The sequence below is a fragment of the Xiphias gladius genome, chromosome 10, assembly GCF_016859285.1.
Source record: "Xiphias gladius isolate SHS-SW01 ecotype Sanya breed wild chromosome 10, ASM1685928v1, whole genome shotgun sequence".
NCBI classification, from domain to species: domain Eukaryota; kingdom Metazoa; phylum Chordata; class Actinopteri; order Istiophoriformes; family Xiphiidae; genus Xiphias; species Xiphias gladius.
Window position 1 is genome coordinate 17,131,636 of NC_053409.1, and position 27,840 is coordinate 17,159,475.

Sequence of the window (27,840 nt, forward strand, 5' to 3'; positions counted from 1 at the left end):
CTTCAGACTCAGAAGTGTTGTGTATCAATTTACAGCATAACAAACAGGTTTAAGGACCACAATGAACACATCGGGGGAACAGATGTTTTAAATGAAGAGTGAACAAGGCCATACACTAAAACTAGAGAAACCCTCAGTTAACAGGCGAGTGGGACTGCGAATCTGCCTGTCTGCTGCCTACAACCCTGGTATAATATCACTGCCTTTCTCCAACACACCCAATAGTCCTGGCCTGTGGATTTTACATTCAGAAGGCAAATCACTTTTGGAGTCTCATTTATTTATAATAATAGGCTATGAAGGTTTAGCTTTATAATGATTTAATTCGTCAATGTCGTATAATACAAAAAAATAAACATCACTAAAATAACATCCATGGCATGACGGTTTCTCACATCTGCAGGTCTGCCACTGATAGGAACCAACGATCTTTGTTTCCCGCCGTACATTTTGAGAGACGTACATGCTTGTTGCCGGGGTGACGTCAGAGCCCGTTAGCAAGAAAGCTAACACGGCACTCATTGTCAACTAATAATGAGCACATTAGTTGTAATAGGACGTTAAAGGTATATAGTAAGTGCTTTTGACTTATACGCCAGCATAGCAAGGGTTGCTAGTTAGTTTGGATGTTTGCTGCAAATTTTTGTTGTGTTGTTAACGCCTTTGTCAGTGCCCCGTGTTATTAGCGCATAATGTCAGTTATATTTAAGGAAAATATTGTATAGTGTCATTGCAGTAAAATATTTTAGACATTTTAGGTACGTAATTTTCCTTACATCAAGACATACATTATTTGAATGTCAATTACAATGAGGTTTACCATATTATTGCAGTATTGTTTCCCATTGTAAATTGTCAGTTGCACTGCTCAGAGTCCTCCTTCCCTGCTTTGAATTTTTATGCCATATGCTTTGCCCTAGGTCTAGTAAGAAGATCATCCACATGAGTGTTGAATCACTAAGGTGGTGATTTGAAAATGCATCAGTGCCCCGTTTGTCCAAAATCTTTCCCGTCGCCATATAAACTTCAGAGACATCATGTCATCCATACTGGCCAGAAGCCGTTCATCTGTAAAATCTGTGGAAAAGCCTTCACGCAGTCCGAGCATTTAAAAACACATGTGCAGAAGGTCCACGATTCACGGCTTCCAACAGGCAGTCTACGGGATGGCATTTTAACAAATGACCAAAAAACAAACTGTGATAAACCAGCTGCAGGGATGAACACACATGGCAGTAGTAATTATGCTATAATGCCATCAGGTGTGTCTTTCTCTGTGGCCTCCCAGCCAGAATGGAAAAACCGTTTAACTCACAAATTTTTGCTTCCTTTGTCTGAGACTGGAAATCCACCCAAAAATATGCCACATGTAAATGGTGGCTCAGTGACCCAGAGCAGTATCTCATATGATATGGATCCAATACATAAGGATCAAGTTGATTCTGCAAATATGGACACATCTGTATGCAATGCCCACAATGGATACACCTGCAAAATCTGCTTGAAGTCATTTAGTTCATCTCTTCAGCTTTGGATTCACTTACCAACTCATGACAAACCAAAACCATTTGAGAGGAGCCAAACTTTTTCGAAGAACGCCCATGCGAGTCAGTCACAGTCACAAGAAGTGTGCTCCAGGAGAAGCCAAATGACTCTGAAACACCAGTGTCCTAAATGTCTTAAAAACTTTTGTTCACCATCCAAATTACAACGACATTTTCTTATTCATACGGGCCAGAAACCCTTCTCATGTACAATCTGCTGGAAAGCCTTCAGGCAAAAGGTACACTTGAAATCTCATTTAAGCTCAGCAAATAAATGTTCACTTTCTGCAATCAGTGCAAGGAAAAGACAGAAGCTTTGCAATGACAGTCAAACCTCAGTTTTGCAGCCTCAGTCATCACTTCAGCGATGCACCAGTCATAAGACTCCTGTGAACTCATCAGTGGAACTCAAGCTACAATGTAAAATAAGTGTAAATACTGTGCAGGACCTGAACAAGACTGAAATCAAGTTGGATGCACTCGTTAAACCAGAACAACCATCAAATACAAGAAGTCAGTGTCAGGATATTTGTAATAAGTCAGGTGAACAAGAGCCACAACACATGACTCAAAAAGATATGAAACCATTCCAGTGTATGATCTGCAACAGATCATTTTGGTTGGAAGTTAATTTAATACGTCATCATAAAATTCATAGGAAACAAAAAGAACTGGGAAGTCCTACTCCGGTGCAAGACAGTAATGAAGTGAAAATGTCTGATTCTGAAGCAGTAGAACGTTTACCTGAAGCTAGTAGTGCAGACTCCATTGACTTGAATGTCATTGTTAAACCGGAAAGATGGAGGGAAAATTGCAATAACTCTTTTCCTCAAGATGCTGCGTTAATTGCATCAGCAGAACAGCAGAGGGACACCTGCCAAGCCACCAGTAAGCAGCAGAGAACCAGCACTTTACATCAGTGCCATACATGTTCAAAATGTTTTCCATCTGGATCAAAACTTCAGAGGCACATGATGACTCATACCGGACAAAGGCCCTTTGGCTGTGAGATGTGTGGAAAGAGATTTCGGCAGAAAACGCACTTGAGGGTCCATTGTCGCACTCACCTGTGGTCCAGATATCAGAAACAGCGATCACTGTATATCAGTTGGCCGCCTTCGCGCATAGGTGGGTTTAACACAAGGACTGCAGCCGACGTTCCGATCCAGGAAGTGTTAGCACATAAAAAGGATGTTGAGACACACACTGGCAGTGATGTACTCTCTACAAAACACCTGGATCAGACCCCTTCTATATTAATTGTTCAGAATAATGACAGGAGAGAATCGGAGAACATATTGTTGCCAGATACCTCAGACAGAAATGAGGTTTTGCACTTGAGAAAGGTTTCTAAAGTTAATGCGAAAAGGACACAGACTGCTAAATCACTGCAAAATCAAGGGAACATACAACACAAGTGCTTCCAGTGTTTAAAGTGTTTTCCAAGTGCCTCTAAATTACAAAGACATGAGATGGTACACACAGGCTTGAAACCATTTCAGTGCCCTACGTGTGGGAAAGCTTTTAGGCAAGCTTCACATCTGAAAACCCATGAAGGAATACACTGTAAGAGGAAACCATCCAAACCAGTCAATCAACAGGTGAAAATCAGAAAATTGAAAATGAATAGTCAACAGCAGCTTTACAGGAGGATCAATGTTAATTTCCCACCTCAGCAGAATTCTGTAAGCACAGACATTACACATTCAGTTTTTGATGGTGCAGTAAGTAAAGGAGAAAGTGTGATGCTCTGCACCAGGCGTAAACTTCCTATCACAAAAGTGAATGGTCTCTTTAAGACAAACACTAAAACTAATACTTGTCAAAAAAAGAAACTTCACATATGCCGAATATGCTGTAAGAACTTTGCTTCTCCATACAAGCTCTCAAGGCACTTGGTCACTCACTCTGGGATAAGGCCATATAAATGCACTTTGTGCAGCAAAACCTTCACACAACGTGGCCATCTAAAAGTTCATGAGCACAGATGCGGACAGGGTAACAGGATCTCAGGTTATACTCAAACAGAAATGATAAATACCAACCATCTCCAGGATGAATGCACTGAAAAACTTACTGACTGTACAGATTTGGATGTGAGTGCAATAAGGGAACAGAGAGAGTCACATTATACCAGTGTTGGTGATTACACAGTAACTGATGGAGATTTATCTTATTGCACAGAGGCAATAGACACTGAATGGCTGGCAGTACCAGAAGTAGGCTTACAAGAGGAGAATAATGAATCGGAGAAAATGCAGAATAAATACTGCGATCAAGTTACAGACATCTATGACCAGGCTACAGACCATTATAGTTATTCATTTCCCTCTGAGCTTGCCTATGAAATAAACAAGCTTGTCCAAAATCAGAACATGGCAGCTCCACCTTTGTCACATCAGTATGAGGATAATGCACATAATGTAGAAATACCATGTCTACATAAAGAAGTTACAGCTTTTTCAGATAGCAACAACCTGGTCGGTGATGAGCATGTGAGTTCTGTGGATGAGAATCAAATCCAGGCAGATTTCCCAGATGACTACTGGTGTGAACCACTAATTGTTTTTGAATGTGACAAGTGCACTGCAAGTTTTATTTGTGAAAATGATCTTGAGCAGCATCTTTGTTCAACTCATATTCAGCCTAAAATGGCAGAGTCAGCCCAGAAGAATCATTGTGACATTTGCTTCAAATATTTTGTCTCTCCCTCTAAACTTAAGAGGCATTATCTTATTCACACAGGTCAGAGGCCATTTAGGTGTGACATTTGTGGCAAAACTTTCACACAGTCAGCACATGTCAGAACACACAGACTGACTCACTGATTATCAAATGTTACTGTGTGATGTTTGCTTTTTTGTGTAAAATGGTGTATATGATAATCACCATTTGTCATTTTTATGATGTTTGTATATAATGGTATGTATGTAAAGTACATAAATACCGTTAGTGAGTAAAATAATGTATTATATTTTTCCTGTTTTTCCTGTCTCATATATTACATTTTGAAACTTGTTTTATTTGTTGTTTTGCATTGTATCATTTTCAATTTATTCTGACTGTACATTAAAACAATTCTCAAAAAAAACCCAAAACACTTTCACTTCATTTTTTATATTTTTGATTTTTTTTCTTGTACTATTTAAAAGTATATTCGTTAATTAAATTGTATACATTTTCCCAGCGGTTTTCACACACAACAGTTAAGAGCTGTGATTTTTTTTGACAAACATGAAAAGGAACGGAACGGAACGGAACGGAAGGAAAGGAAGACGTGCATTTTGTACGTGGGGACGATTTTGGGGACGTACCCATTTAGGAAGTTAATCGCATACAGCGCGTTTTGGTTGTGTACATGCGTAACAAACCGTCCAACGGCGCCTCACTCATGTTGAAAAATAAATAAAGGTCAGTGAGCTTACTTTGTCACAATTTTGTGTATACCATGGGACAGTGTGTACCGATATCATCAAAAACTATTTCAGTTAGCTGTATCTTAGTATCGCTAGCTAATTAGCTTAGCTCATCACCTGATATTGTTAACTGCTAACGTCTACTAATTTAAGTATTGTACATCGATATTTTAATATTATCTTGTAGGGACGTAAAGCTGTGATTAGCAATTATCACAAAGTTTAGAACTGCACACAGTTCACTATTCTTTACCGTATAACTTAACATATTAAACTATTTAATCTAGCTAGCTAACTTTCTCTTAACTTTCAGCGCTATACTTGCGGATAATTTCGTTGCCCCACATTTTTAAAGCCAGAAATTCTGTACAAATAGCCGTGTTCACAGCATATTTGTTTTGGTGGATAGCTATAGCATCTTTCAAACAACATATTACCGATTTCTACTCTTTTCTCACAGTCGACGTTGTAGCTTCTTGAGAGGGCCACCATGGAGAAACAAACCCCCGCTAAAAAGGCTGCAGCTCCTTCTGTGTCTCAGATTAATGCAGAATATGTCACACAGGTAATTTACATTGTACATGTACACTACACAAGTGGTCGAGCACTGTGTGTTGAAATAAGTTTTCTCTGCTCTTTTAATGCTGAAGATAGAGAGATTGTCTCCTCACCTACTGTGAGTTTTTCAAATTTACCTGTAAATGATCTAATACGTCCACCAAGTCATCCTGAATTGTACGTAAAAGATACCCACTACATCCTGTGTTATTGTACTTACTGTATGTGTGAGATGGGAAGATAGGGTCAAATGGGAGGAGTGTACCTCTGACAGAGGACATGAGGATTTGTGCTGTGGATCACAATGTTCAGTCTAGAAAGGAGTCCATCTAAATTCGTGATTTTTTCTGTCTTTGAATAGTTAGGAAAGGATACTGTATATCCAAGCCAGACAACCAAAAAAAGTATATATCTTTTTTAGTTTTTAGGTTTTCCACAAACACACCACCCTGTTATACATCATTCATACCATGTTCTGTGTTGCTTGATGAAATTTTGTATGTTCATGCTGCCATGTTTACTACTGTTGATGTGTTTGTTGTTTCTTGTTTCAGTTAGCTAATAAATATTGGGCTCCTCATGCAAAGAATAAACTACCATTTGACCCTAAGGTGAGGCATTCCTGCATCGTAGATGTGACAATATGTATAATTTTTGTAGCTTAACTACTCTTACAAGTATGTGGTAATTTTCTGTATACTGTATTTATCATAGTGTTGGTTACATGTGTGTTGTTTCTAACCAAAATGTCTTTCAGCCATTTAGTTTCATATGGTAAATGGTAAAGAGGTTTGAAGGGCTGCTTTTACCAGTTAATGAACTTGACCTAAACAGACAAACATACATTATGTTTTTAGCATTGAGATTGGGGTCCTCTGTGTTTGAATAAAACCTAAGAATTTTAACAGTCTTTGCTGTTTGTTTAGGTGATGGAAGATGTTTATGAAAAAGAGATTCTCAAGTCCAAGTGAGTGAATATAAAGAGCCCCTTTAACTTGAACTTTTAATACAATATACATATTTTCACTTATTTATCTTATTCTGTTGTCTTTCCTGTATGTTTTCAGATTTGCCATCAGAAAAATTATGCTGCTTGAGTTCAGGTGAGATATTTCACTTCCTCTTTTTCCTTCTATTCATTAAGTAGCCACTAAAAAAAAAAGAGATAAACGCAATTGGTGGATAGTTATTCATTTATTATTTTTTCATCTTTTAGCCAGTACCTAGAGAACTATCTGTGGGTGAACTACACTCCCGAGGTGTCCAGCAATGCCTACCTCATGTCCATTTGTTGTATTGTCAACGAGAAGTTCAGAGAGAACGTCCCAGCTTGGGAGGTAAAAAAAAAAAAATCCAGTACTAATCCAAGTTCTGACTAGTTGTCATTGCATTGTGACCCCAACTTCTGAGGAGACCATATTTATAAAAGTTACTTGAACACTACATTTGTCACCTCCATGGCTACCGTTCAAACGGATCACTTTCTAAAACATTATCTTCTCTGTTTTATGGTGTGTATCAGGTGTTCAAGAAGGAGCCCAGCCACTTCCCTTTCTTCTTCAAATGTGTGATGGAAGCTGTGTTGGCAGGCGAGGAGGCTGGCCTCACTCTGAAGGAACAAACCGTGCTGCTGGTCTTCCTGGACCACTGCTTCAACAGTCTGGTGAGTATCTCTACACTGATATCCAATGTCTTGACTTACCCACTGGAGAAAGTAGTACCTTGTGGAATGTCTGGGGGTGTTATTCTTCTGCCAACAGAATAAATGAGCATGTTTGCATCTGTGCCAGTACCTAGATTACTGGAAGTCATCATTTATACTCTTATTACAATATTTACTTGGTTTAAAGTAACATATTTTCTCTAATAAAACCAAGTCACATAGATTTAATTTAGAAATTCCATATCGCTTAACACAGTACCATGAAAGCAGAGAGCAACCGTTGTAACATGAACCACTCATTTGAGCATTTTCTTTTCATTTTTAAATTTGACATTTATTATATTTCATAAATCTGGATTGCTAGACTTTCGAAAAGTATTAATTAGTTGACCTTTGGATAACAACATAATTAATGATGTTGTCACTCTAAATATGACTTAGAGGCATTAGCAAAACAATTGAAATAATCAGGCTTTTGCTTGTTGATGGTAAGAATGCCAAAGTGCCTTTTTGATACACGTGGAAATTAAGGCAATTGTTTGTAAAGTCCACAAGGTGGCAGTAGTAGAAAGTACAACTTAGGTCAACTCACACCCATCACCCATATCCTGTATAGCCGCAATAAACCACTGGGAAGCACTGCAGATATCTCACTTTAAAATCTGCTGTGATGGCCTACTGCACTTTGATTGTATTGTATACGGGCCTCTAAATATTTTAGTCGCGGACTTTTATCATGGGCTGAAGTGTAATAAAAATCTGTCATATGCAGTACATTTTGACAGCTCCCTCCCTCTCTCTCTCTCTTTCTCTCTGTGCACTTCCTTCCCAGGAGGTAGATTTGATCAGAGAACAGGTGCAGCAGCTCATCTCTCTGCCTATGTGGATGTGCCTCTTACCAGTAAGATGTCAACCTACTACCCTAATTAAGTTATTCTTGTGGTTATTGGCGCACACAAAGTAATGACATTGTTTGATAATTTCATTGGAATTTCATTGCTTCCTTTATATGACATTAATCCTTAGATAACATTGACTCTGCTGATTTGTTTCTGTCATGGTTGCAGTCCAGACTCCAACATGAGCTAAAGAAAGTTCCAAAGCTGCAGAAGTTCTGGAATCTAATAAAGAAGAAATTCGATAAGATGGATGCTGACGCGGCTGATCAGTAATTTTTTTTTTCTTTGCTTGTGTGTTCAAATTTATACAGACTAGGAAATTATCTGTTGTACCCTATGAGTTTCTAAACTCTTTCTGGTTTTTCTTTTTTTTGTCTTCCTCAGGGCAAAAAAAGAGAGGACCTTCCTCTCAGCTCTCATTAAAAAATTTCTTGGAGTTCTCATGTCAATTCCTCCATCAGGTAAACAGGAAAAAAATACCTTTATTCTCATAGTGTTATAGTGTACAACGACTTGGAAATGGAAATCTTTCAGCAAGAAGAACAGCCATTAGATCTTGGTCATCTTTTAATAAAAAAATGCATCCCTGGATTTGATTTCTGCCTCCAAATAATGGGCAATGTTTCTTGTGTCTTTGGTCCCAAAACAGGTCTTTGCATGTGTTCTCACTACATTTCCCAGCATGATTAATGTATTTAGGCTTTTAGAGCCTGCCCAGTGTCACAAAGCGTATCTCTTGAAACCAGTGCCATATTGCCAGTATGAAAAGAAATATTACCCCTTTTCATCACTATTTCAGTTACACTGCTCCCTCCTTTCTTTCTGAGTCATGCAGCCATCGAAGGAGCATGTGCTCCAGCTGCCATGGAGCCACTGGCACTAACTGCTACGTTGTAATGCAGGCCGACACAGAGGCCCCCCCACCTGAATGCTAAAAACAGAACATGTGTATTTGTGTGTTTAGGTAGAATTCAAACCTGACAGAGTAGATTATAATCTAATGCCCAGTAGGAGTCGCATCACTCTAGTACTTGCTGCATACCTCAACTTTAAGTGTATACAAACTTACACACACATATGCATACCAACAGGCTTAATGAGGGCTGAGAACCCAGCATGCTGCTGTGCTGGCAGTGCAGTATCTCATAGTGAGGCTCACACTCAGCATGGCAACTTGGTATTGTCCACATGTGTTTGCTGTCCTCATGTCCTTGGTGATAACTATACAACCTCCTTTCCACTGTTTTATCTTGCTGCTTCCTATCTTTTTTAGCCTTGGCCGTGAATCATGTCTGCTTGTCTGTCAGACTGCATTTGTCATTGACAACGTGTTCCCTGGTCTAAAATGAATTGCTAACCTCTGTGATTTTCCCTCCTTTCCCATAGATACTGTATCCATGGACAAAGTACATTATTGTGAGAGATTCATTGAACTCATGATTGATTTGGAGGTAAGACAGAGCCTCTCCTTCCATAATCTTATTCAGTGAATATGAAGTTGTGCTATTTGAACTTTCTTGTGCTCAAAGAAACTACAGTGAACTATGATGCACTCATTTTTAACACAGACTAGTAAGAAACAAATTTTATCTCTTAATATGCACTAAAAGAGTATAGGTCTACAGTATATTGGCTTAATCATGGCATCCTGACAAAAGAAGTGGTGTAAACATCTGTTTCTGCAGAGCCCTTTTGCCTTTTTTCCTTTTTGTTTATAGGTAACTCCTGTAATGTTTATAGGTAACTCCTATAAACATAAAGCCTGATGGCTTTTGACATGTGACATAAGGTATAGAATAATGTGTAGTGTCGGCTTGACGTAATGTTTAGATCTGAGAATAATCCCTGTGTTTGAAGGAATGATAGGTCATATTATTTCTGCAGTGTATGGTGTTATTTTTAAATTAACAACATGAAGGTCCAAATTCACGATTCGATTCTTCATGTACGTGCTGTTGCCTGCAAATTTGAAATCTGCTGTAGTGAACTTTAAGAATGTCTTCAAAGTGAAATGCATTGTAATTAATGCAATTGTTTAGAATAGATTTTAAGCAGAGCTGCATCTATATAACAACATTTAGGGTTTTTGCTATGATCAGTATTTTTGGTGTTTTTTTTAATTTGAAAATGCATCTGTATTCATCCCGTTAAAAAAAAAAAAAAAAAAGTATTATCCAACAATTTGAATCAAGAATTGAGATTGTACCATTTCACAGTTTCCATCTTTTGTTTGTTTTTGTTCTGCCTTTTTTGTACGTGGACTGGGGCTGTTCTGCAGCATATTGAGCAGCTCTAGTGAAATGTGCAAACATTGTTCTTTTGCCCATATAAATCGGCCACAAATGCTGGTTTAACCCGTGTCACTGTGTTGGTCTGAAAGGGGTTTGGGTTACAAGATAAATGCTCCTTTCACCACGTAGACCTGGACTAAATACGTACCAGTTTTTGTTGCAAGGGTTTTCATGACAGTTACATCGGTTACGGTATAAGACTTGGCATTTTCAGGGTGATGAAATAGCTCATAAAGATTAGGAGTGTTTATGAAGTATTATATTGGTTCATTTAAAAGAAATAATTAAGGAAAACAAATTTTGACATAGTGTTTCAGGGACGCAATCTTGCCAATGTGGTTGGCTATCTGGAGTGAAGACACAATGTCACATAAGATTGTTGCTCCTGCTGCCTGTGCAGATCTCCTGTTACTAGCAAAGGAACTCAGCAGATTTCATCTGGCTGCTGAAAGGCTGGCCTTGCTGTTCCTGGCAGTGGCTAGTGTCTGGCCAGCTGACTGTCTCCAGAGACAAGTCGTGTCCTTTAGTACTATCCTTTTACAAAGCATCAGTTGCCTGAAATCCATACTTCCCCTCTCTGATGACAACCTGAAAATTAATGCAGGAAAAAAGATCCCTGTTTTCATGCCTGTTTAATGCCAGCTGTCAACTGTGTTGAGATCAAAGATGGCATTTGGAAATAAAGGTATCTGTTCTCTGAGTGTTTAAGTTTCACTTGCTGCACCTGCTGCCTTTTGAAGAGCAATTTTCGGTGAATAATAGGTTTTTTGTTTTGCTGGTGTTTTTGCATTTCAATTTTCCATCTCATATTCTATGTCACAATGCTGTTTTTCCCTCTTGGCAGTTCTTGTCTTATGGCTTTTACAGTTTAATAGATTGAAGTCCTTTTTTGTTCTCTGTGCCCCAGTCACCCTCTCACTCAGGCAGTCAGTTCATCAACATTTTCAATGTTTGTTATATTCCTAGCACCTCTGTTATCTCATTTTGACATGTTACCTCTGTTTTTCCTTCAACGCATGTTCCTGAGCTACAACAGCAAATAAATAATGTCTTATGGAACTAGCTGAGCCAGATTTCCCCCTGTACTCTTCACATCTCACTGTCAGCTTGCCTTATTGTTTGCCTCGCTATCATATGTTTCAAAACATCCTCAAGACAAGAAAAGACCATGGATCAATAAGATGTATAGATAATCATGGTTCAGATTCTGGGAACTGTGGTTGTTGTTAGTTGAATTGATTCATTTGACCCCTGAGAGGTGTCAGTTTATACAGTACCACATTCCTGTTTTTCTGTGGTGGAGGAACATCAGAGCATTTTTGCTTCAAGTCTAACAAATTTATTCTGTCTACCTGGAGTTATTTTTTTTCTTCTGTGCTAAAACAGCATTTTTCTCTTCCCATGTTTTTTTACATAAATGCATTCCAGTTGTATACAGCTTTGATCACTTAAAGGTCAGTTATGTTAGCCCCACCTGTAAGCCTGTAGTCCAATGCTTAAACATAGTGTCCTATGTGTCTAGGCCCTGTTGCCCACCAGGCGTTGGTTTAATACAGTGTTGGATGACTCTCACTTGGTGGTCAGCTGCCACTTGTCAAGCATCACCCAGAGAGAAAAAGAGGGACACCTCTTCTGCCAGGTAGAACAAAGCAAACACGAGAAAATTTATGAATGCACACTTGAAATGCTTGCATACATGCATATTGAGATCAGAATCACCCCTGCTCCCATTTTCATCCGTAGAAGTGACCTATGCCATTGTTTCATCTCTGTAGTTGTTGGACATGCTGAAGTTCTACACAGGCTTTGAGATCAATGACCAGACAGGAAACGCCCTGACACAGAAAGAGATGACTACCCTGCACTATGACAGAATCACCTCCCTGCAGGTAAAGATGCGTAAAAAGGGGACAGACAGACATACAATGGCATATTTTAGCTTCTGTCTCTGTTATGCTTACTTTGTTCCTACTGTTGTTTTTCTTTGAGCGCGCTCAGGGTGTCTCTCAATGACATCTTTGGGTCTCACGTTTTTCCACAATGGGCTGTCAGTACCAAGTGTGAACTTGTGTATTTTTCAGCTTTTTTTTTGGTTTCTGCTCCTTACTATACTGTTTGACTGAGGGCTCTAGCCTCACAATGATACTTCATTGTGACTTAGTGAGGTGTATCAAAAATGCTTAACCATTGCCCAACTTTGCACGTGTTTGTTCTGTATCAGTTATCATTTGATTATCTTACTAGAAAATACAACAAAACCTTCACTGAATGTAGTATTACTTTTGAGTACCATATCCTGGTCTGTTAGTATGAGTAATAATGTTAATATCATGAAGCTATCTATTTACACATCGGTTTTTTGCTCTTTGCTTTCTGTCTTACAGAGGGCGGCATTTGCTCATTTCCCAGAGCTGCAAGAGTTCGCTCTGTCAAACATAGCAGCAGTAGACACTAGAGAATCCTTGACCAAACATTTTGGGCATCTCAGGTAAATCAAAACATTCGAAATGAATCATGAAACGAACTTGCAGTTTATCAGTGCACAGATGGAGGGATATGGTGGGGGTTATGCATGATTGGACTGAGTAAAATTACAGTGACCTGTTAATAATAAAACTGTTTTAGCAAGAGCGTAGTTTTATCTGGCAGAACTTTTTCTTGATGTGTAAGTGTACTTCATATGTAGGCTCATCTTTGTATGCTTTATACCATTTTGCCTCATGTGCGAGTACTCGCTCTACTTACCTTTCTATGGGACCCTTGGGTTCTGCATGGTATTAAGAGGAAACACTATAATTTCCAATTTTTCTCGAAAAGCACTTGGCCAAAAGAGTTTCACAGAAACAAACCCTCTAGCAAACCATTACGGAAGGATATACACAGATCTGACCTATGAGTTCTTCTGACCAACAAAACATACAATCTGCATTGAAAGTACAGGCACACATGCAAACTTATACCCACTCTTCGTCCAATGTTGCTGTATAGCATCAGCACCACTGTTGCTGCCTGACTTCCTTGCTAAATGGCAGCTAGTGAGCCCTTGAACAGGCAGCTGGTACCAGCCAGAGAGAGAGGCACGCCTCATTAATTAAATCGATTTGCAGTGGCTTGAGAATAAACTCTTTGAACAGCTGTGTTTGTCAGATCATATTAGCTTGCCAAAGAGCCAAAAAGCACCTTTGCTTTGATGCGCTGGCCAGTGTGTGATTTTTTTTTTTTTTTTTTTTTTTAAACTTGCACATGTGTGTAAAGGAGAGTGAGAAGAAATTGATTTATTGGTAATTTGTATTTACTTAAGGGTTTATCACTTTTCTTGGCACTTGATATCATAATGAAATTTTTAAATTATTGACACAAGCTTTTAGAGGGTCTTAAAGCCATCATGTTTTGGCTCTATAACACACTCTATACTCTAAGTGAGCGACAGATCACGTGTTTGTTTTACACAGTATGTGATGTCTCTATTTGTCATGATTGCTCTGAGGTGCTGTGTCTGACCAACATAAATTTCCTCTTTGCCGTGACTGTTCCTATTTCCATCACCTCTTTTTAACTGCTGTAGTGGATTATAAATGCTTAAACCCTGCACTAAGTTTCTTTGAGTCAGGCAGAGGGTTATGAGCCAAGCTGAGCTGAATCAGGTAAAGACTTAACTGAACCATTTCATGTATTTCTAGAAGCTCTGCTCCTTTTCCTTTTCATTAGGGTTTTGAATATAGCAGGAACTGCATTGTTCCCTATTCCACAACTGTCACCAAAGAAGCTCCTGGGTAACTCCAAATATGCCAATCAGATTTAACGAGGCACTTTTCATCCAAACAACTCATGCTAATGCCAGTTTATTCCAGCTGCGCTACCCATGGGCTTAGCTCCGAGTCACCCAGCGCTCTGAATTTATCCGTTAAGTCCCCCAAACGCACAAACGCAGCATTATTGCATAGCCTGCCCACACAAACCCATTCTCTCACATACACACAGACACACAAAGATACTTCTTCCAGTTACATAGAACATATTTAGTGTCATTTCAGGCCAAAATTGAATGAACACCTGGTCAAATAGAATTCATCACTTAATGAAATGCTAGAAACAGTTGAAGACCATTATCGCTCCTGGAAATGTTGATGTAATTAGTTTTGTGAATCAGTTCTTCAGTATGGTCCTGTCACTGGAGAGGACCTTTATATTTTATCAGTTCCATTTTTCTTTGAATCCTGGCTCCTATTCTGAAGATATTATGTCACTAATGACACAAACTAAGGTAAAGCAGAAACCACTTTAATTTTCAGGAGATTACTCAGCCATAAAAGCCATTTGTCGTAACTTTTTGTTTTTCTTTTTATTTAATTAAGAAAAAGGGCATTTGATGTTGTCAAATGTAGTAACTGTATGCACACAAGTGTCTAGCTAGTTGAAAAAAAACTGCCCTTAACTGACTGGGTGATGTCTTCAGTAACTTGTGCTTTACTGAAGTGATGAAATTGCACTGCAAATTATCTTGATAAAGTTTATTTTTATTGGTTTACGTAAAAACTAAACAAGGGGTCTAGACAGCCTTCAGGCTATAGAGTAAAGTTACTGTGGACCTGTTTCTATTATGTCCATATCCTTACCTTACCCTGCCAGTGGCTGAGCTGTCAGTCATGACCTGGTCCAGTCATCTCCATTACTCAGAGTGAGTTGTTGTGCTGCTGTTATGTTGTTGCTAAGGGAAGGAATGTCCACATGACCTATGCCAGGTCATCCACTGGGCCACCAAACTGCAACATTGGCAGAATTGCCAACCCACTGGCCAAGCTTGGCATCACAACTAGCAGAATGCATGCAGATATAGTCTGTCAGTGCCACGTGTGGCTGTCCAGGCCTGTCACAATGTGTCCAGGCCCTGTCCTTCGTTGTGTACCAGACCCTGCCTGTGTCACAGTGTATCAGCCTGATTAAAACAGGTCTGTATGCAGAGAGCAACACCTCAGCTTTCAGAGACGGAGATGGGCTTTGATTTTCATAATCCTGTCGCATCAGTGCGCCCCAGCCCCTTAACACACACGCTGACAGAGCAGGAGTTTAGAGTCAAAGCAAACAGAAGCATCGCTTTGTGCCGCAGTGGTAACAAGCACAAAGAATTTCGATAAGGCTGTGTATCTTCACGCACATAGTGTTGTCACTGTCACCATTTAAAAATTCTTTGTCAGAAGGAGAGGTAGTGTCCCAAAAAAGCACGTAGACATTTATTTCTTTTTAAATATGATGTATCAAAGTAATGGTATATAGTCAGAATATTTTTTATCATCATCATGTAATGGAGGCATCAGTTTATCCATCTTAATCTTCACCATTTCAGTCAATAGCAAGTCATTCTCTTTGGACAGCAGTTTTCATCTGTGCTCTGAATAAGAGTGTCAGCTAAATGTGTAATTTGCAAATACTATTCTTCTAGCTGACCAACCACTTGTTTATCTCATCTATCTCTCTAGTCCCAATACTCTCCACCAGGTGGCCTCGTACCTTTGTCTGCTGCCAGAGCTGCTGGATGGGCAAGACACCACCTATGAGAAGGAGGTTCTCCTTGAGCTGTTGGTAAGTGTGTTCATGGCTTTTATTCTCTTGTCTATGCAGGCATTTGATACATTAAGCCATAGTGGTGTTTTTTTGGTCTGTAGCATTTAGAGTTGTCAAGTAAATACCTTGTTCAGTTTCTTTCATACCATGCAAATCTGAGGCATCACAGTGGACTGTATTGGATATTAAAGAATAATATATTGTAGAGTTTAATCTTGATGGAAAAAGGGGGCATAGGTCACTAGTCTAGTCCCTTATCCCACAACTGTGAACTTGTATTATCTTCAGTGAGTCCAGACGGGTTGCATTTTCTTCTAAATGTGGTCCCGTTGTTTTTCTGTAAATCAGTTATCAATATATTTATCCCAGGAAGTCTTGAATGCCTCAGACCTTTTAAATTGACATTAAAGAGATTGTTTAGTTGTATAAGGGAATTAAGCAATGCTTCCTGTACTGTCTGGTTGTCAACTGGCAATATAAAAGAGTTATAGTTTGTATTGGTTTACCCCTGCCAACAATGTTGGCAAACATTTATTTTCCAGAACAATAACTGGCCAGTCAGCGCTACAGAGTAATAGGTTTTGCTTTACTCATTTTTAATTCATTACTTCAAGCTCTTGACCTTGGAATACATATAGTATCCCCTCTTCACTGCCCGTCCCTCTTGAATTTGCCGTCTAATCCAATTAATGCTTTATGTGGTCATTTGTGTGTCGTAGGGTAAATTGAAGACAATGCTGATGAGAAAGAGGGCCTTTTTTTTTCTTTCTTTCTTTTTTTTTCTTTTCTTTTTCTTTTTTTTTTTTTTAGTACCTCTTGAAAGGCTGGAGCTAGTTTGATTGTGCTCTTTTGGTTCCCTGTCCCTCGCTCTCCCAATTCTCATTTTTAAAACCTCTCCAGGGACATTCTGGACCCTTGTCCCCTTAGTGTTCCCAATACACACTCACACATCTGCTGTTGACCTCTTCATCAAAGTGGGTGTTTCAAGGCTGTCCTGAGGTTATTCATAATTACCCAATCAGACCCTCCCCAGGTCCTCTCTGAGAACCGATAGAGAAGAGGTGTTTCATAATTAGCTGATTAGACTGTTGTAGGGGACAATGTCAGTGGACTCATTTGTGTGGCCTGAGGTTGCCCCCAACAACCAACATCTCTGACCGGGTGGGTTTAATAGTGCCACAGGACTGGAACTCTACCACACAGTAGCAAAACAAACATGCATGCTGCAGAGAAATAGTCATAAATATGCTTAGGCAGGAAGAACCGTTCTTTTTGAGAGCTAATACCACTTTTACACCAGTGCCAGTGTTAGACTAGTTTAGGCTTTTGTATTTCCTCTGATGGAACAGATGAGCTGGTTTGTATTCAGCAGCAGATATAACTCCCCTTGACATAGTAAATAATTCATGAAATGTATGTATTTTTCTAGAAAAGTAAAGATACAATAGTAAAGATCTCAGTTTAGCAGATGCTAGGGTCAAAGACAAATGCAATAAAATAGAAAGTTACCTGCACATCAGAATAGTAGGTCCCTCTCTGATCAGCAACTACCGGACTGTTATCTTTAACTAAATTCCCAAATAAAAGAAAAGACTAGAACATATACGTATTTCCTCAAATAGTAACCAGGGCCTTTATTTACCTCAACTGCAGAAGGTAACAGACCTTTATTTGAAGCAGGTTTTAAGTGGCAGCCTTTATTTCTAACCCCCTCTGTTTGATAAGTATAATTGGTCATATTTTAGTACGAAGCCTCGTTTTGATCCGCTCCCTTTGCCCTGTTGAAGTTGCTGCATTACGCTGCTAATACAAACGCAACACTTCAGGTAACTGTTTCAGATTAAAAGCCCACTAGCGTTTCAGTGGACAGAAACCCTTCATTTCTTAACAGGGCTTTAGTTGTGAAACATTTGCAGGCATACTATATGCAACGACAGCCGGACGGGGTTAAAAGACAACAAAGCAAAGGGAATCAGAATGAATAAGAATGAATGAATCAAAAGCCACCATTGTTTCAGTTTGAAAACAAAGTGCTGGAAATAGTGTGATTCAATTTTTGAATCTATTAAATTAAAGCAGAATAAATGTACATTATGGTTAACTGGCATTAATATTATATGACAGACACCAGGAGTTTATCCACCCATGTTTTTTCCCCGGCCTGTATTTGGCGAACAGCCTTTATTTGTTCGTGTTGACCACACCTCCGGTCATTATTTGAGATCCGGCTTTTAATTGGCTAATGGTTTTTATTGAGGAAATATGGTATAACAAAAGAAAACAGTGACTTCATAGCCAGTGAAACACATCCATATGTGTTAAACATCTTTATCTAAAGTTAAATAAAACATTGTTATAAATGAGTGTACAAACATTATTCACAGATATATATCCACAAGAATCCTTTGACTTTGACTTAATACTTCTTCTAATCCTTTGACATTGCTGCCAGTCCTTTCAGACATAAATGTAAAACAATGTGGGTTGCTGTTATGACGAGCCAAAACATATGTAAATATTTAGCCTTTAAAGTAGCCCTTACATTTATGCCCATTTTGAAGCACACAGTATTGAAAGTCTCCAGTTAAACCAGACATTTGTGGTGGGTATGATGCAATGATGTATTGAGTGACCAGATTTTGTGGAATTTTTTTTTTTTCTTAATTCAATGGTCTGTCTTCTTGTAAGGGACAAGTTAAAGATTCTAGACACTGAGCCAAATGGGCAGAGGAGCATTTGTTCATTAACCTAATTTCTCTCCTGTGTCTCTGTCCTCTCTGTCTCTCTCTATCACACTGTTTGCCATTCACACACAAACACACATACACAGGTATCACGTCATGAGCGCAGAATCTCTCAGATTGAGCAACTTAACCAGATGCCCCTTTATCCAACAGAGAAGATAATCTGGGATGAGAACATTGTCCCAACGGAGTACTACTCAGGCGAAGGTGTGTGTTGCATGTGTGAATTGTGATTGTGTTTGCATGTCTGTGTGTGTCTCTGTGAGTGAGTTAATGTGCACTAAAGAGCACATGCTAATTTCAGTGTCTAGTCAGTGCCTTATACTCAAGTATACACCCACTTGTTGTGTTATCCATTATCTTAAGGGCACTTATGGGACTGAACTGGCACCTCTCTCTTAGGGAATCCTCTTTAGTTGGCAAGGACACCTTCAGCAACTCACATACTACTGATGATTCAAGCAACGTCCCTCATTTGCTGTACCATGTAGACATGCAATACTTTGTACAGAAGCATTACAGAAGTATAGAAGATTTGCACAGGCAATATAACAAAGGTAGCTACATATATATCTGGCCATTCAACCTTTTTTTGTAATTGTATAGAAAAAGTGATGACTTTTGATTGACTTACTGTGTGTGTGCGCGTGTGTGTGTGTGTGTGTGTGTGTGTGTGTGTGTGTGTGTGTGTGTGTGTGTGGTAACTCAATTATTTAGTTTATTATTCACTATGTGTGTCTGTGTCTATTCATTTGTCTTTCATCTCAGGCTGCCTGGCGCTGCCTAAGCTGAATCTCCAGTTCCTGACCCTCCATGACTACTTGTTGAGGAACTTTAACCTGTTTCGTCTAGAGTCCACCTATGAGATCAGACAGGACATAGAAGATGTGGTGTGGCGTATGAAACCATGGTGAGATATCCTTCATGCTGTAAAGCTACAGGAAACATGATCTAGAATCTCTTAATGTTTACTTGGTACAAGAAGAGAAATTGCTCAGACTTTTAAAAACTTATGGTTGGAAAAGTGGTTGGAAGATGTTTTCATTTCTGTTAATGTCACATAGCCATACTGCTCTTTAAGACATCAAAGGTCTGAAAAAGTTATCGCTAGTAAATGTGGGATTCCTTAGGTAAGGCATCAAGATTGAAAAATCCAGACGTATTTTTCCCATACTCATATTTTCAGAATGAGCAGTGAAATGCACGGGTAGCATACTCAAGAGGATGTGATAAAAGGCTTTTGTGTAATAATAATAATTAAATTAAGAGTAAAAATTATCATCATATAGAATTTGTCTTGAGTTTGAAATAAGATTGTTGCACGCACACTGAGCATCTCTCATTTTTTTCTGCCTATCTGCCTACATAGAACAAATTTCTAGCTCTAACTCTGCTACAGTGCACTTTGTCTTTTTACTTCAGTGAGCAAAGATTCTTATCATACCTCTCAAATTGTGTACTGGCACATTGATAATATTTTATTAACCTACTGTGACGTTTAGTACACCAAATTTGGAAACCCATTGCTTAACATAGTAAATGCTCCCATTATGTCAAGTGATGTAGCAACTTCCTCGTTGTTCCGGCAAAAGTAAATAAGTAAGCAGTAGTGCCATGTGCTGCCCTAAATCCAACAGATTTTCAATCTTGACAACAGTCCACAGTGCTTGTCTAACTTCTTGTTGTGTCTGTCCCTCGACACAGGCAATCAGAGTATGGTGGAGTGGTATTTGGGGGCTGGGCCAGGATGGCTCAGACGATCACTTCTTTTTCCATAGTCGAGGTTGCCAAGCCCAACATTGGAGAGAGCTGGCCAGCTCGTGTCCGAGCTGATGTCACTGTTAACCTCAATGTCCAAGATCATATCAAGCAAGAGTGGGAAGGTAAAAGTATATGTCTATCTGTCCATCATCTGAAGATTTATTTTTGCAAATATTTTGTATCTTTTTTCATCACTTTTATATTTAATTGTCTGTCTACCATTTATCACACATACATATGTAAATCCAGCTGCATTCTGTATTGCTCCATTCATTTTGTTGAATTTGTTGGCAAAATAGCTACTGACCCCAAAATAAACCCCCTCTTACATCTCAGGAGTATGATACATTATTATCTTCCCCCCTTATGTATTGTGCTGCCATACCTTTACTTTTCTGTGTCTCCTAGCAGTCCATTTAGTTAGCAGTTGATAACCTCCATAAAGTTTTCGCCTTACCACTCTCTTCCATCCCATGGGCCTTGACTCATGACCCCCGTCCAAGTTATGTCTCTGTGAAGACATGCTATTTCTGTGTAGCCTCTACCACTGAGCCTCTTTGTTTTATTTCCTGATCGTTTTTCTCTCTGTGTCTCCGTGTGTTTGATACGGGCACTGTAGATAATGTTAACAGTTGCTTGTCAGCTTTGAAAGACATTGATTCACTGGGAACATAGGAAGCACAATGAAGCCTTCAGCAGGCTGTCTGCTATAGCTATAGATGTTTCTTTCAGTGGTCAAATGCTGTAGAAGTAATGAAATGATCACTAGTGTTAAAAAAGTAAGCCCAAAATTTATGTTTTCACTTTCTTTATATTCACTTTTATGGTTTTACTTTATTTCTTGAAATATCATATGAAATATTACTTCCTTCCAACCAGTAGCCCTTTCCCCATTGTATTATTAGAGCCTCATGTTTTAAAGATCAGGTGAATGCTGACAGGGCAGTTTCTCTTGCATACACACACACAGACACACACACACACACACACACACACACAGACACACACACACACACAGACACACACACACACACACACAGACACACACACACACACACACACACAGACACACACACACACACACACACACACACACACAGACACACACACACACACACACACACACACACACACACACACACACACACAGACACACACACACACACACACACACACACACAGACACACACACACACAGACACACACACACACACACACACACACACACACACACACAGACACACACACACACACACACACACACACACACACAGACACACACACACACACACACAGACACACACACACACACACACACACACACACACAGACACACACACACACACAGACACACACACACACACACACACACACACACACACACACAGACACACACACACAGACACACACACACACACAGACACACACACACACACACACACACAGACACACACACACACACACAGACACACACACACACACACACACAGACACACACACACACACAGACACACACACACAGACACACACACACACAGACACACACACACACAGACACACACACACACACACAGACACACACACACACAGACACACACACACACAGACACACACACACACACAGACACACACACACACAGACACACACACACACAGACACACACACACACACACACAGACACACACACACACAGACACACACACACACACACACACACACACACACACACACACACACACACACACACACAGACACACACACACACACACAGACACACACACACACAGACACACACACACACACACACACACACACACAGACACACACACACACACAGACACACACACACACACACAGACACACACACACACAGACACACACACACACAGACACACACACACACACACACACACACACACACACACACACACACACACACACAGACACACACACACACACAGACACACACACACACACACACACAGACACACACACACACACACACACACAGACACACACACACACACACACACACACACACACACACACACACACACACACACACACACACACACACACACAGACACACACACACACACAGACACACACACACACACACACACACAGACACACACACACACACAGACACACACACACACACACACAGACACACACACACACAGACACACACACACACAGACACACACACACACACACACACACACACACAGACACACACACACACAGACACACACACACACACACACACACACACAGACACGCCACATGCACGCACGCACGCGCACACACACACAGACACACACACAAGTGACAAATGATATCCATCCTCCCATCAGACCTCTTAGATACAATCATCCACTGCCTGGTCCTCAGGAGAGGGTCAGGCTGGTGTTGTCATGGTGACAGTCCCAGTGAGACCTGACCTGTGTACGTCAACATTCCATTAACCTGAGGTCGACAACAACACTTGAGAGCTTCGGGCCTTGCCCCTGCTTTATTTATTGGATTTAATTGAGGAGCTGCATTGGCTATATCTGGATAGATGTGCTTCTGTAAGAGGACACTGAATGTTCTTGTCCTGCAGAATATAGTAATATGTCATATAGGAAACATTCATCTCTGTCTCTGAGACAAGGTATTGCCAGCAAGAATGTGTTCTATCATTACAAAAATGATTTAAACATAGCATGAAATGTATCTGTAGGCTACCATATTTCACCAATAAAAGCCTTAAAATTTGCTGTCATCAAATATAAGAGTCAGATTTTCTGTTTTGTCTGTGTCCACACAGAAGGAATCCCCTCTGACCAAATCCAAATATCTGGTCTTTCATGGAAAGTAAAATATATTTATACAGTAACATGATCTTTATTTACTGTGCAGTGCCCTTCCCCACAGCCCAAAGCAGTCCATCTGAGTAGTTGGTTCATCTGGCTTTTCTCCTGTCGGAACATGTGTCCATGCATTGAAACACCCTTTCTCCTATCCTCTCTCATCTGTTTGGATTAAATATGCAGAGGGCAGGGCTTTCTAAATAGACATCCTGCCAGGGAACATGCCCTACCGGTGTCGGCTTGGTTAAACTTTTAGTTCCTCAACTGGGATAAGTGGTACTTTGGCTAACGGTTGGTGGGGCAATGTAATTTAAATTACTGGACAGTTGGTGAAGGTGTGGGGAGATACAAGCTGAGAGGTGCATTTTGAGACACTAATAATTGACTCCCATACTGTCTTATAAAAACTGTAATGCTCAACGACAAAACATTTCTGTAAAATATGTTACCGATTTACAAAGTCTACATGAGTTAAATGAGCAGTGCAATGCATCTCCCTTTAAATCACATGTTGATATAATGCCACCTTTTAATAACTGACAGTTGAATACAATGTCACATACTTGTTCTCACTGCTCACGCACCTCGGCCCCGCTGTCCATATTGTTATCCAATGGTTTTGAAGGTGTTGCTTCCACTCCTAAGCTCTCACCACACTCACGCTTTTAGTAAGGCGGGTTTGATGATCCCCACATAACTATACACACATGTGATCACAGACACATGTAGAAATTCATGGGCATACACATCAGAGGACAAAAGGATTGAGTTTCACTCTACTGCTCTTTGCCCTGTAGCTTAATACAAGAATCTATTAAGCCATCTGTTAAAGCTGTGCTTGCTGCACCACACAGGCTCCCAATGGAAGTAAGCCTAAAGCCCGTAGCCTGTCAGTCAAGCATCTATATGTAACTCCTGTTGCTAAGGAGTCATAGTTCTGTAGCAAGGCAAGCCAGGGTGAGCTCTTTTGAAAGGGTTTTATTTTTTAATGTAAGGATAGGATGGAAATTATATTGAAATCATGGTTTTTACCTCTGAGAATTAGCTGAATTAGATTTAGTTTTAATATTTACCCCTGTCCCTCTGAAGCATTTTCTGTTTCCTATTTTACTGTTCTGGCCTACGTTTAGATTTTTATTTCGATTGTACACTTTGTAACAGTGTTTTCAAAAAATACCATACAAATTTAGATTTATTACTTCTATATTTATCACTAAAGGTGCCTCCTTGCTCTAACAAGCATTCTCCCCACCACTTTGTTCTAGGACCTGAACCAAAGCCTAAGCTGCGAGGGGATGCCAGAACATTCCGTGTTTGGCTGGACCCAAATCAGTATCAACAGGACATGACCAGCAGTATTCAGAGTGGCACTGAAGACCCATATGAGACTTTCAGCATCATCATGAGACGCAAACCCAAGGAGAATAATTTCAAGGTTTGGAATACATGCTGAAGCACACAGATCAGCCCTCACTGCACAATGTATTTGAGTGCTTTATTTTCAGACCTTGAGCTCTGGTCTTACCAACACCACCTCTGAGTGATGTATCGCACACATTATGCTCCATCGAGAATTGCAGCTGTAAAGTTGGGGCCAGGGCAGCTCTGAGATTACCACCCACTCAAGGCCCTCCCAGTGATCCCAGTGAGAGACACTTCTCGCTGGATATTCATGTCAGATGTACCACTCTTTCTCACCTTTAAGAATCCACTTGTGGCAGCAAGCCAACATTGTATACTATACTGTTGTTATGCTTTCTGTAGGAAAGCAAAACCATGTGATATTGTCAGCATAACATACAGGTGTTCTCAGCAGAACCCTGTTGTTAAAGAAGGTTAACAAAGTAAAATCTACATTGATATTTTCACAGATATCAAAGTTTTTCTGCAGGTCATAGAAGTTATCCATGTGAATATATGTAACTTTTGTTAAACATAACATCTGTCTTATGTTGTTTTGCTCCATTTTGTTCAACATTTTTTTAGAATGTTAACCATGCACACACTCTTTGCTGTTTATCACTTCCTTGTATCTGAGAGCTTCTCATTACGGCTTTGACAAATCTGCTTTTTCTAATCCCACACAACCATTTCTGTCTTTCACAGCCGGAGCAATGACAGATGTTTTTGAAGTGTTTCTTTTTTTTTTTTCTTGAATTTGAATTGCACAGGAACTAATGGGTATTCAAGAAACATTCTTCTCCATCTTTGATGTGTGACACAGATAATAGTAAACACATTTCCCCTCACAGTGTTTGATGCACAGGGTGTTAGACAGTTTGCGGCTCATTAAAATATAATTGACAGACATACAAATTACCTGCTGTCCCATCAGCCCACCACAAAGCTATTCTTATCCTACTAATCCACCTCTTATGGGATGGTTGTCTGTTGTCTGACATGCCTCATTCCGTTGGATTTTCTCCTACAAGTTTTTTTTTTTTTTTTTTAACTTTACAATCTGTTGGTTTGATATCTGTCACATATTCCTTTCTCTGTCTCAGGCAGTGCTAGAGACCATCAGAAACCTGATGAACACAGAGTGTGTTGTCCCAGACTGGCTTCATGACATTATCCTAGGCTATGGAGACCCCGGCAGTGCCCACTATTCCAAAATGCCAAATCAGATCTCCACATTGGACTTCAATGACACCTTTCTGTCCCTGGACCATTTACGTTCATGTTTCCCTGGTTACACCATAAAGGTCGCTGAGGAGAATCCTGAACTGCAAGTCCCCCCTTTCAGGTGAAAGCCAAAGATCCAATAATCAAGTGAAAAAAAGAGAAGTCACATTTGATTTACCTCAATCGAAGTAAATGTTTAGATATTAGTATTTTATTTACTTGCTTTTGTATAATTTGCAACTACAATTGATGCCACAATACTACATATTATATTGTATTGTATTGTGGCCATAATAATCGTTCTTTTTCCTCCTCTTTTCACTCTCCCAGAATCAAGTTTCCCATCTCAAACAAAACAGACAAAGGGAAGAAGAGAAAGGCAGATGAAGAAGTGGCAGAAAAAGAGGAAGACATGACCTTGGTTGTTGAGCCCTATGTCACCCCCAACCGTGGGCCGTATCCCTACAACCAGCCCAAACGGTGAGAGGTCAAGGCCAAGACTCAGACCTTCCAATTGAAGGGGGGTCTTAACGAGATTAGGGGTCAAAAAGTTGTTCAGTGTTTGTTTATAGCTTGACTTCTCTCTGAAGTCAGCAAACTGTCCGCTTTAAAGATAGTTACACGTCAACTAGCATAAAGTATAAACAGTCATTCTTGAGGTCCAGGTTTATTCAATTGTAGCATACCATAAGTACTTACCCTTTATCCAAAACATCTTTTCAGTATAAAACACAGGTGCAAGTTAAATGCTTATTATAGTTACCCTACTCTGGGCCCTACTATTTTGATTTGTTTGTCCGTGCTTGTCTCCATGGTATCTTTTCTGGCTTGTTCGCCATGTAATGTTGTTGTGCTATTTTGGTTGTTGTTATGGCTACAGTAATAGATGGAAATTTTTATTTAATTAAAGGTGAACAGAAAAGGCTTTAATATTCCTGTACTTATTATAAAAACCAAAAAATAATTACCCATTATCGAAATTTAAGATTCATCTGGTGGTGTTTTAGGATTTCCACTTTGCACTTTGATATATAAATCTTGAGAGCAACATGTCTACTTAACAGTCTTTCAAGATGGTGTCAGAAAACTTCATAACGTATCTTGCGGCATTAAGCATCTCTTAAAAAACAAATGAAAACATTCGTAAACAAATTTTGTTAATGCTGTCAGTTTCATTCAGTATACTAGGCTAATTACTTGCTTTATTAATATCAGCAATGTAAATTTCTTACAGGAATACAATTCAGTTCACTCCTACTCAGATTGAAGCCATTCGAGCTGGTATGCAGCCAGGACTCACCATGGTAAGGACTTGGTATTTAATCTTTCACTGTATAAGTTGCTCACTTAAGTTTTAAGGTTTAATTGAAGCTTTCCACAGATAAAACGCAAGATTTAGATAATGTATTTGACAAAAATCACAACATTTCAAAAGCTTCCACGAATATCATTTTTGGATATCTGGCTTCAACAGAAAAAGTGAGTCCCAGAACATTGTAGACTTAATTAGGAGGACAAAGTATTTTTAAATTAGTTATCATGCTTACCCTTGAGTGAATGTGATGCTGTCTGGGCCAAGCCTCGGTCCAGTGAGTGCTGATACTGCAGGTGCACACTGTTCAAGCTCACTGTTATAAAGCCAAAGATTTGCAGTCATTAATCTTAGTGATGTATACCAAGATATTTCCCTCAACAGTAAATATTCTGTTCTGTGATGTCTCTATATCCATCAGTCATGTAGAGTGATGCCTTCTTGGCATATGTCACAATGATTAGGCAGCCATACACACACTACCCTCTGGCTTGCCTAGCTCAGCTTTGATGTAGGGAAACCAAGGAGCTGATTATGTACTGATTTATGTAGGAATATCTAATTGGGCTTACTATTTTTAGCAGAAATTACTCACCTAAGAGAGCCACA

General features: G+C 39.6%; 2 protein-coding genes across 3 annotated transcripts in view; both read left to right on the forward strand.

The window, feature by feature from the left end:
- Positions 1–458: 458 nt before the first annotated feature.
- On the forward strand, positions 459–4,571 carry LOC120794991 (zinc finger protein 770-like). Of its 2 annotated transcripts, none has more exons than XM_040136417.1 (2): positions 459–566; positions 921–4,571. In XM_040136417.1, exon 2 carries the CDS (start codon positions 977–979, stop codon positions 4,370–4,372), a length of 3,396 nt encoding a protein of 1,131 aa, XP_039992351.1. In that variant the 5' UTR covers positions 459–566; positions 921–976; the 3' UTR covers positions 4,373–4,571. The 2 variants fall into 2 exon arrangements, with proteins under 2 accessions (XP_039992351.1, XP_039992352.1); XM_040136418.1 differs by having other exon boundaries at positions 475–573.
- Positions 4,572–4,834: 263 nt separating this feature from the next.
- Positions 4,835–27,840, forward strand: part of aqr (aquarius intron-binding spliceosomal factor) — a 54,444-nt gene continuing 31,438 nt past the window's right edge. The window contains exons 1-22 of the mRNA XM_040137409.1: positions 4,835–4,955; positions 5,421–5,525; positions 6,073–6,129; positions 6,445–6,485; positions 6,586–6,621; positions 6,735–6,855; positions 7,041–7,181; positions 8,014–8,082; positions 8,249–8,349; positions 8,465–8,541; positions 9,467–9,531; positions 11,894–12,010; positions 12,147–12,260; positions 12,756–12,859; positions 15,849–15,951; positions 18,764–18,884; positions 19,446–19,587; positions 20,382–20,560; positions 24,425–24,729; positions 25,799–26,040; positions 26,250–26,399; positions 27,154–27,223. Coding sequence (XP_039993343.1) covers positions 5,451–5,525; positions 6,073–6,129; positions 6,445–6,485; positions 6,586–6,621; positions 6,735–6,855; positions 7,041–7,181; positions 8,014–8,082; positions 8,249–8,349; positions 8,465–8,541; positions 9,467–9,531; positions 11,894–12,010; positions 12,147–12,260; positions 12,756–12,859; positions 15,849–15,951; positions 18,764–18,884; positions 19,446–19,587; positions 20,382–20,560; positions 24,425–24,729; positions 25,799–26,040; positions 26,250–26,399; positions 27,154–27,223 — 2,430 coding nt within the window. The 5' untranslated portion in view covers positions 4,835–4,955; positions 5,421–5,450. The remainder of the gene's footprint in view (positions 4,956–5,420; positions 5,526–6,072; positions 6,130–6,444; positions 6,486–6,585; positions 6,622–6,734; positions 6,856–7,040; positions 7,182–8,013; positions 8,083–8,248; positions 8,350–8,464; positions 8,542–9,466; positions 9,532–11,893; positions 12,011–12,146; positions 12,261–12,755; positions 12,860–15,848; positions 15,952–18,763; positions 18,885–19,445; positions 19,588–20,381; positions 20,561–24,424; positions 24,730–25,798; positions 26,041–26,249; positions 26,400–27,153; positions 27,224–27,840) is intronic.

Coding starts and splice junctions, on each gene's coding strand:
- LOC120794991 (XM_040136417.1), top strand. CDS start 977: ATGCATCAGTGCCCCGTTTGTCCAAAATCTTTCCCGTCGCCATATAAA.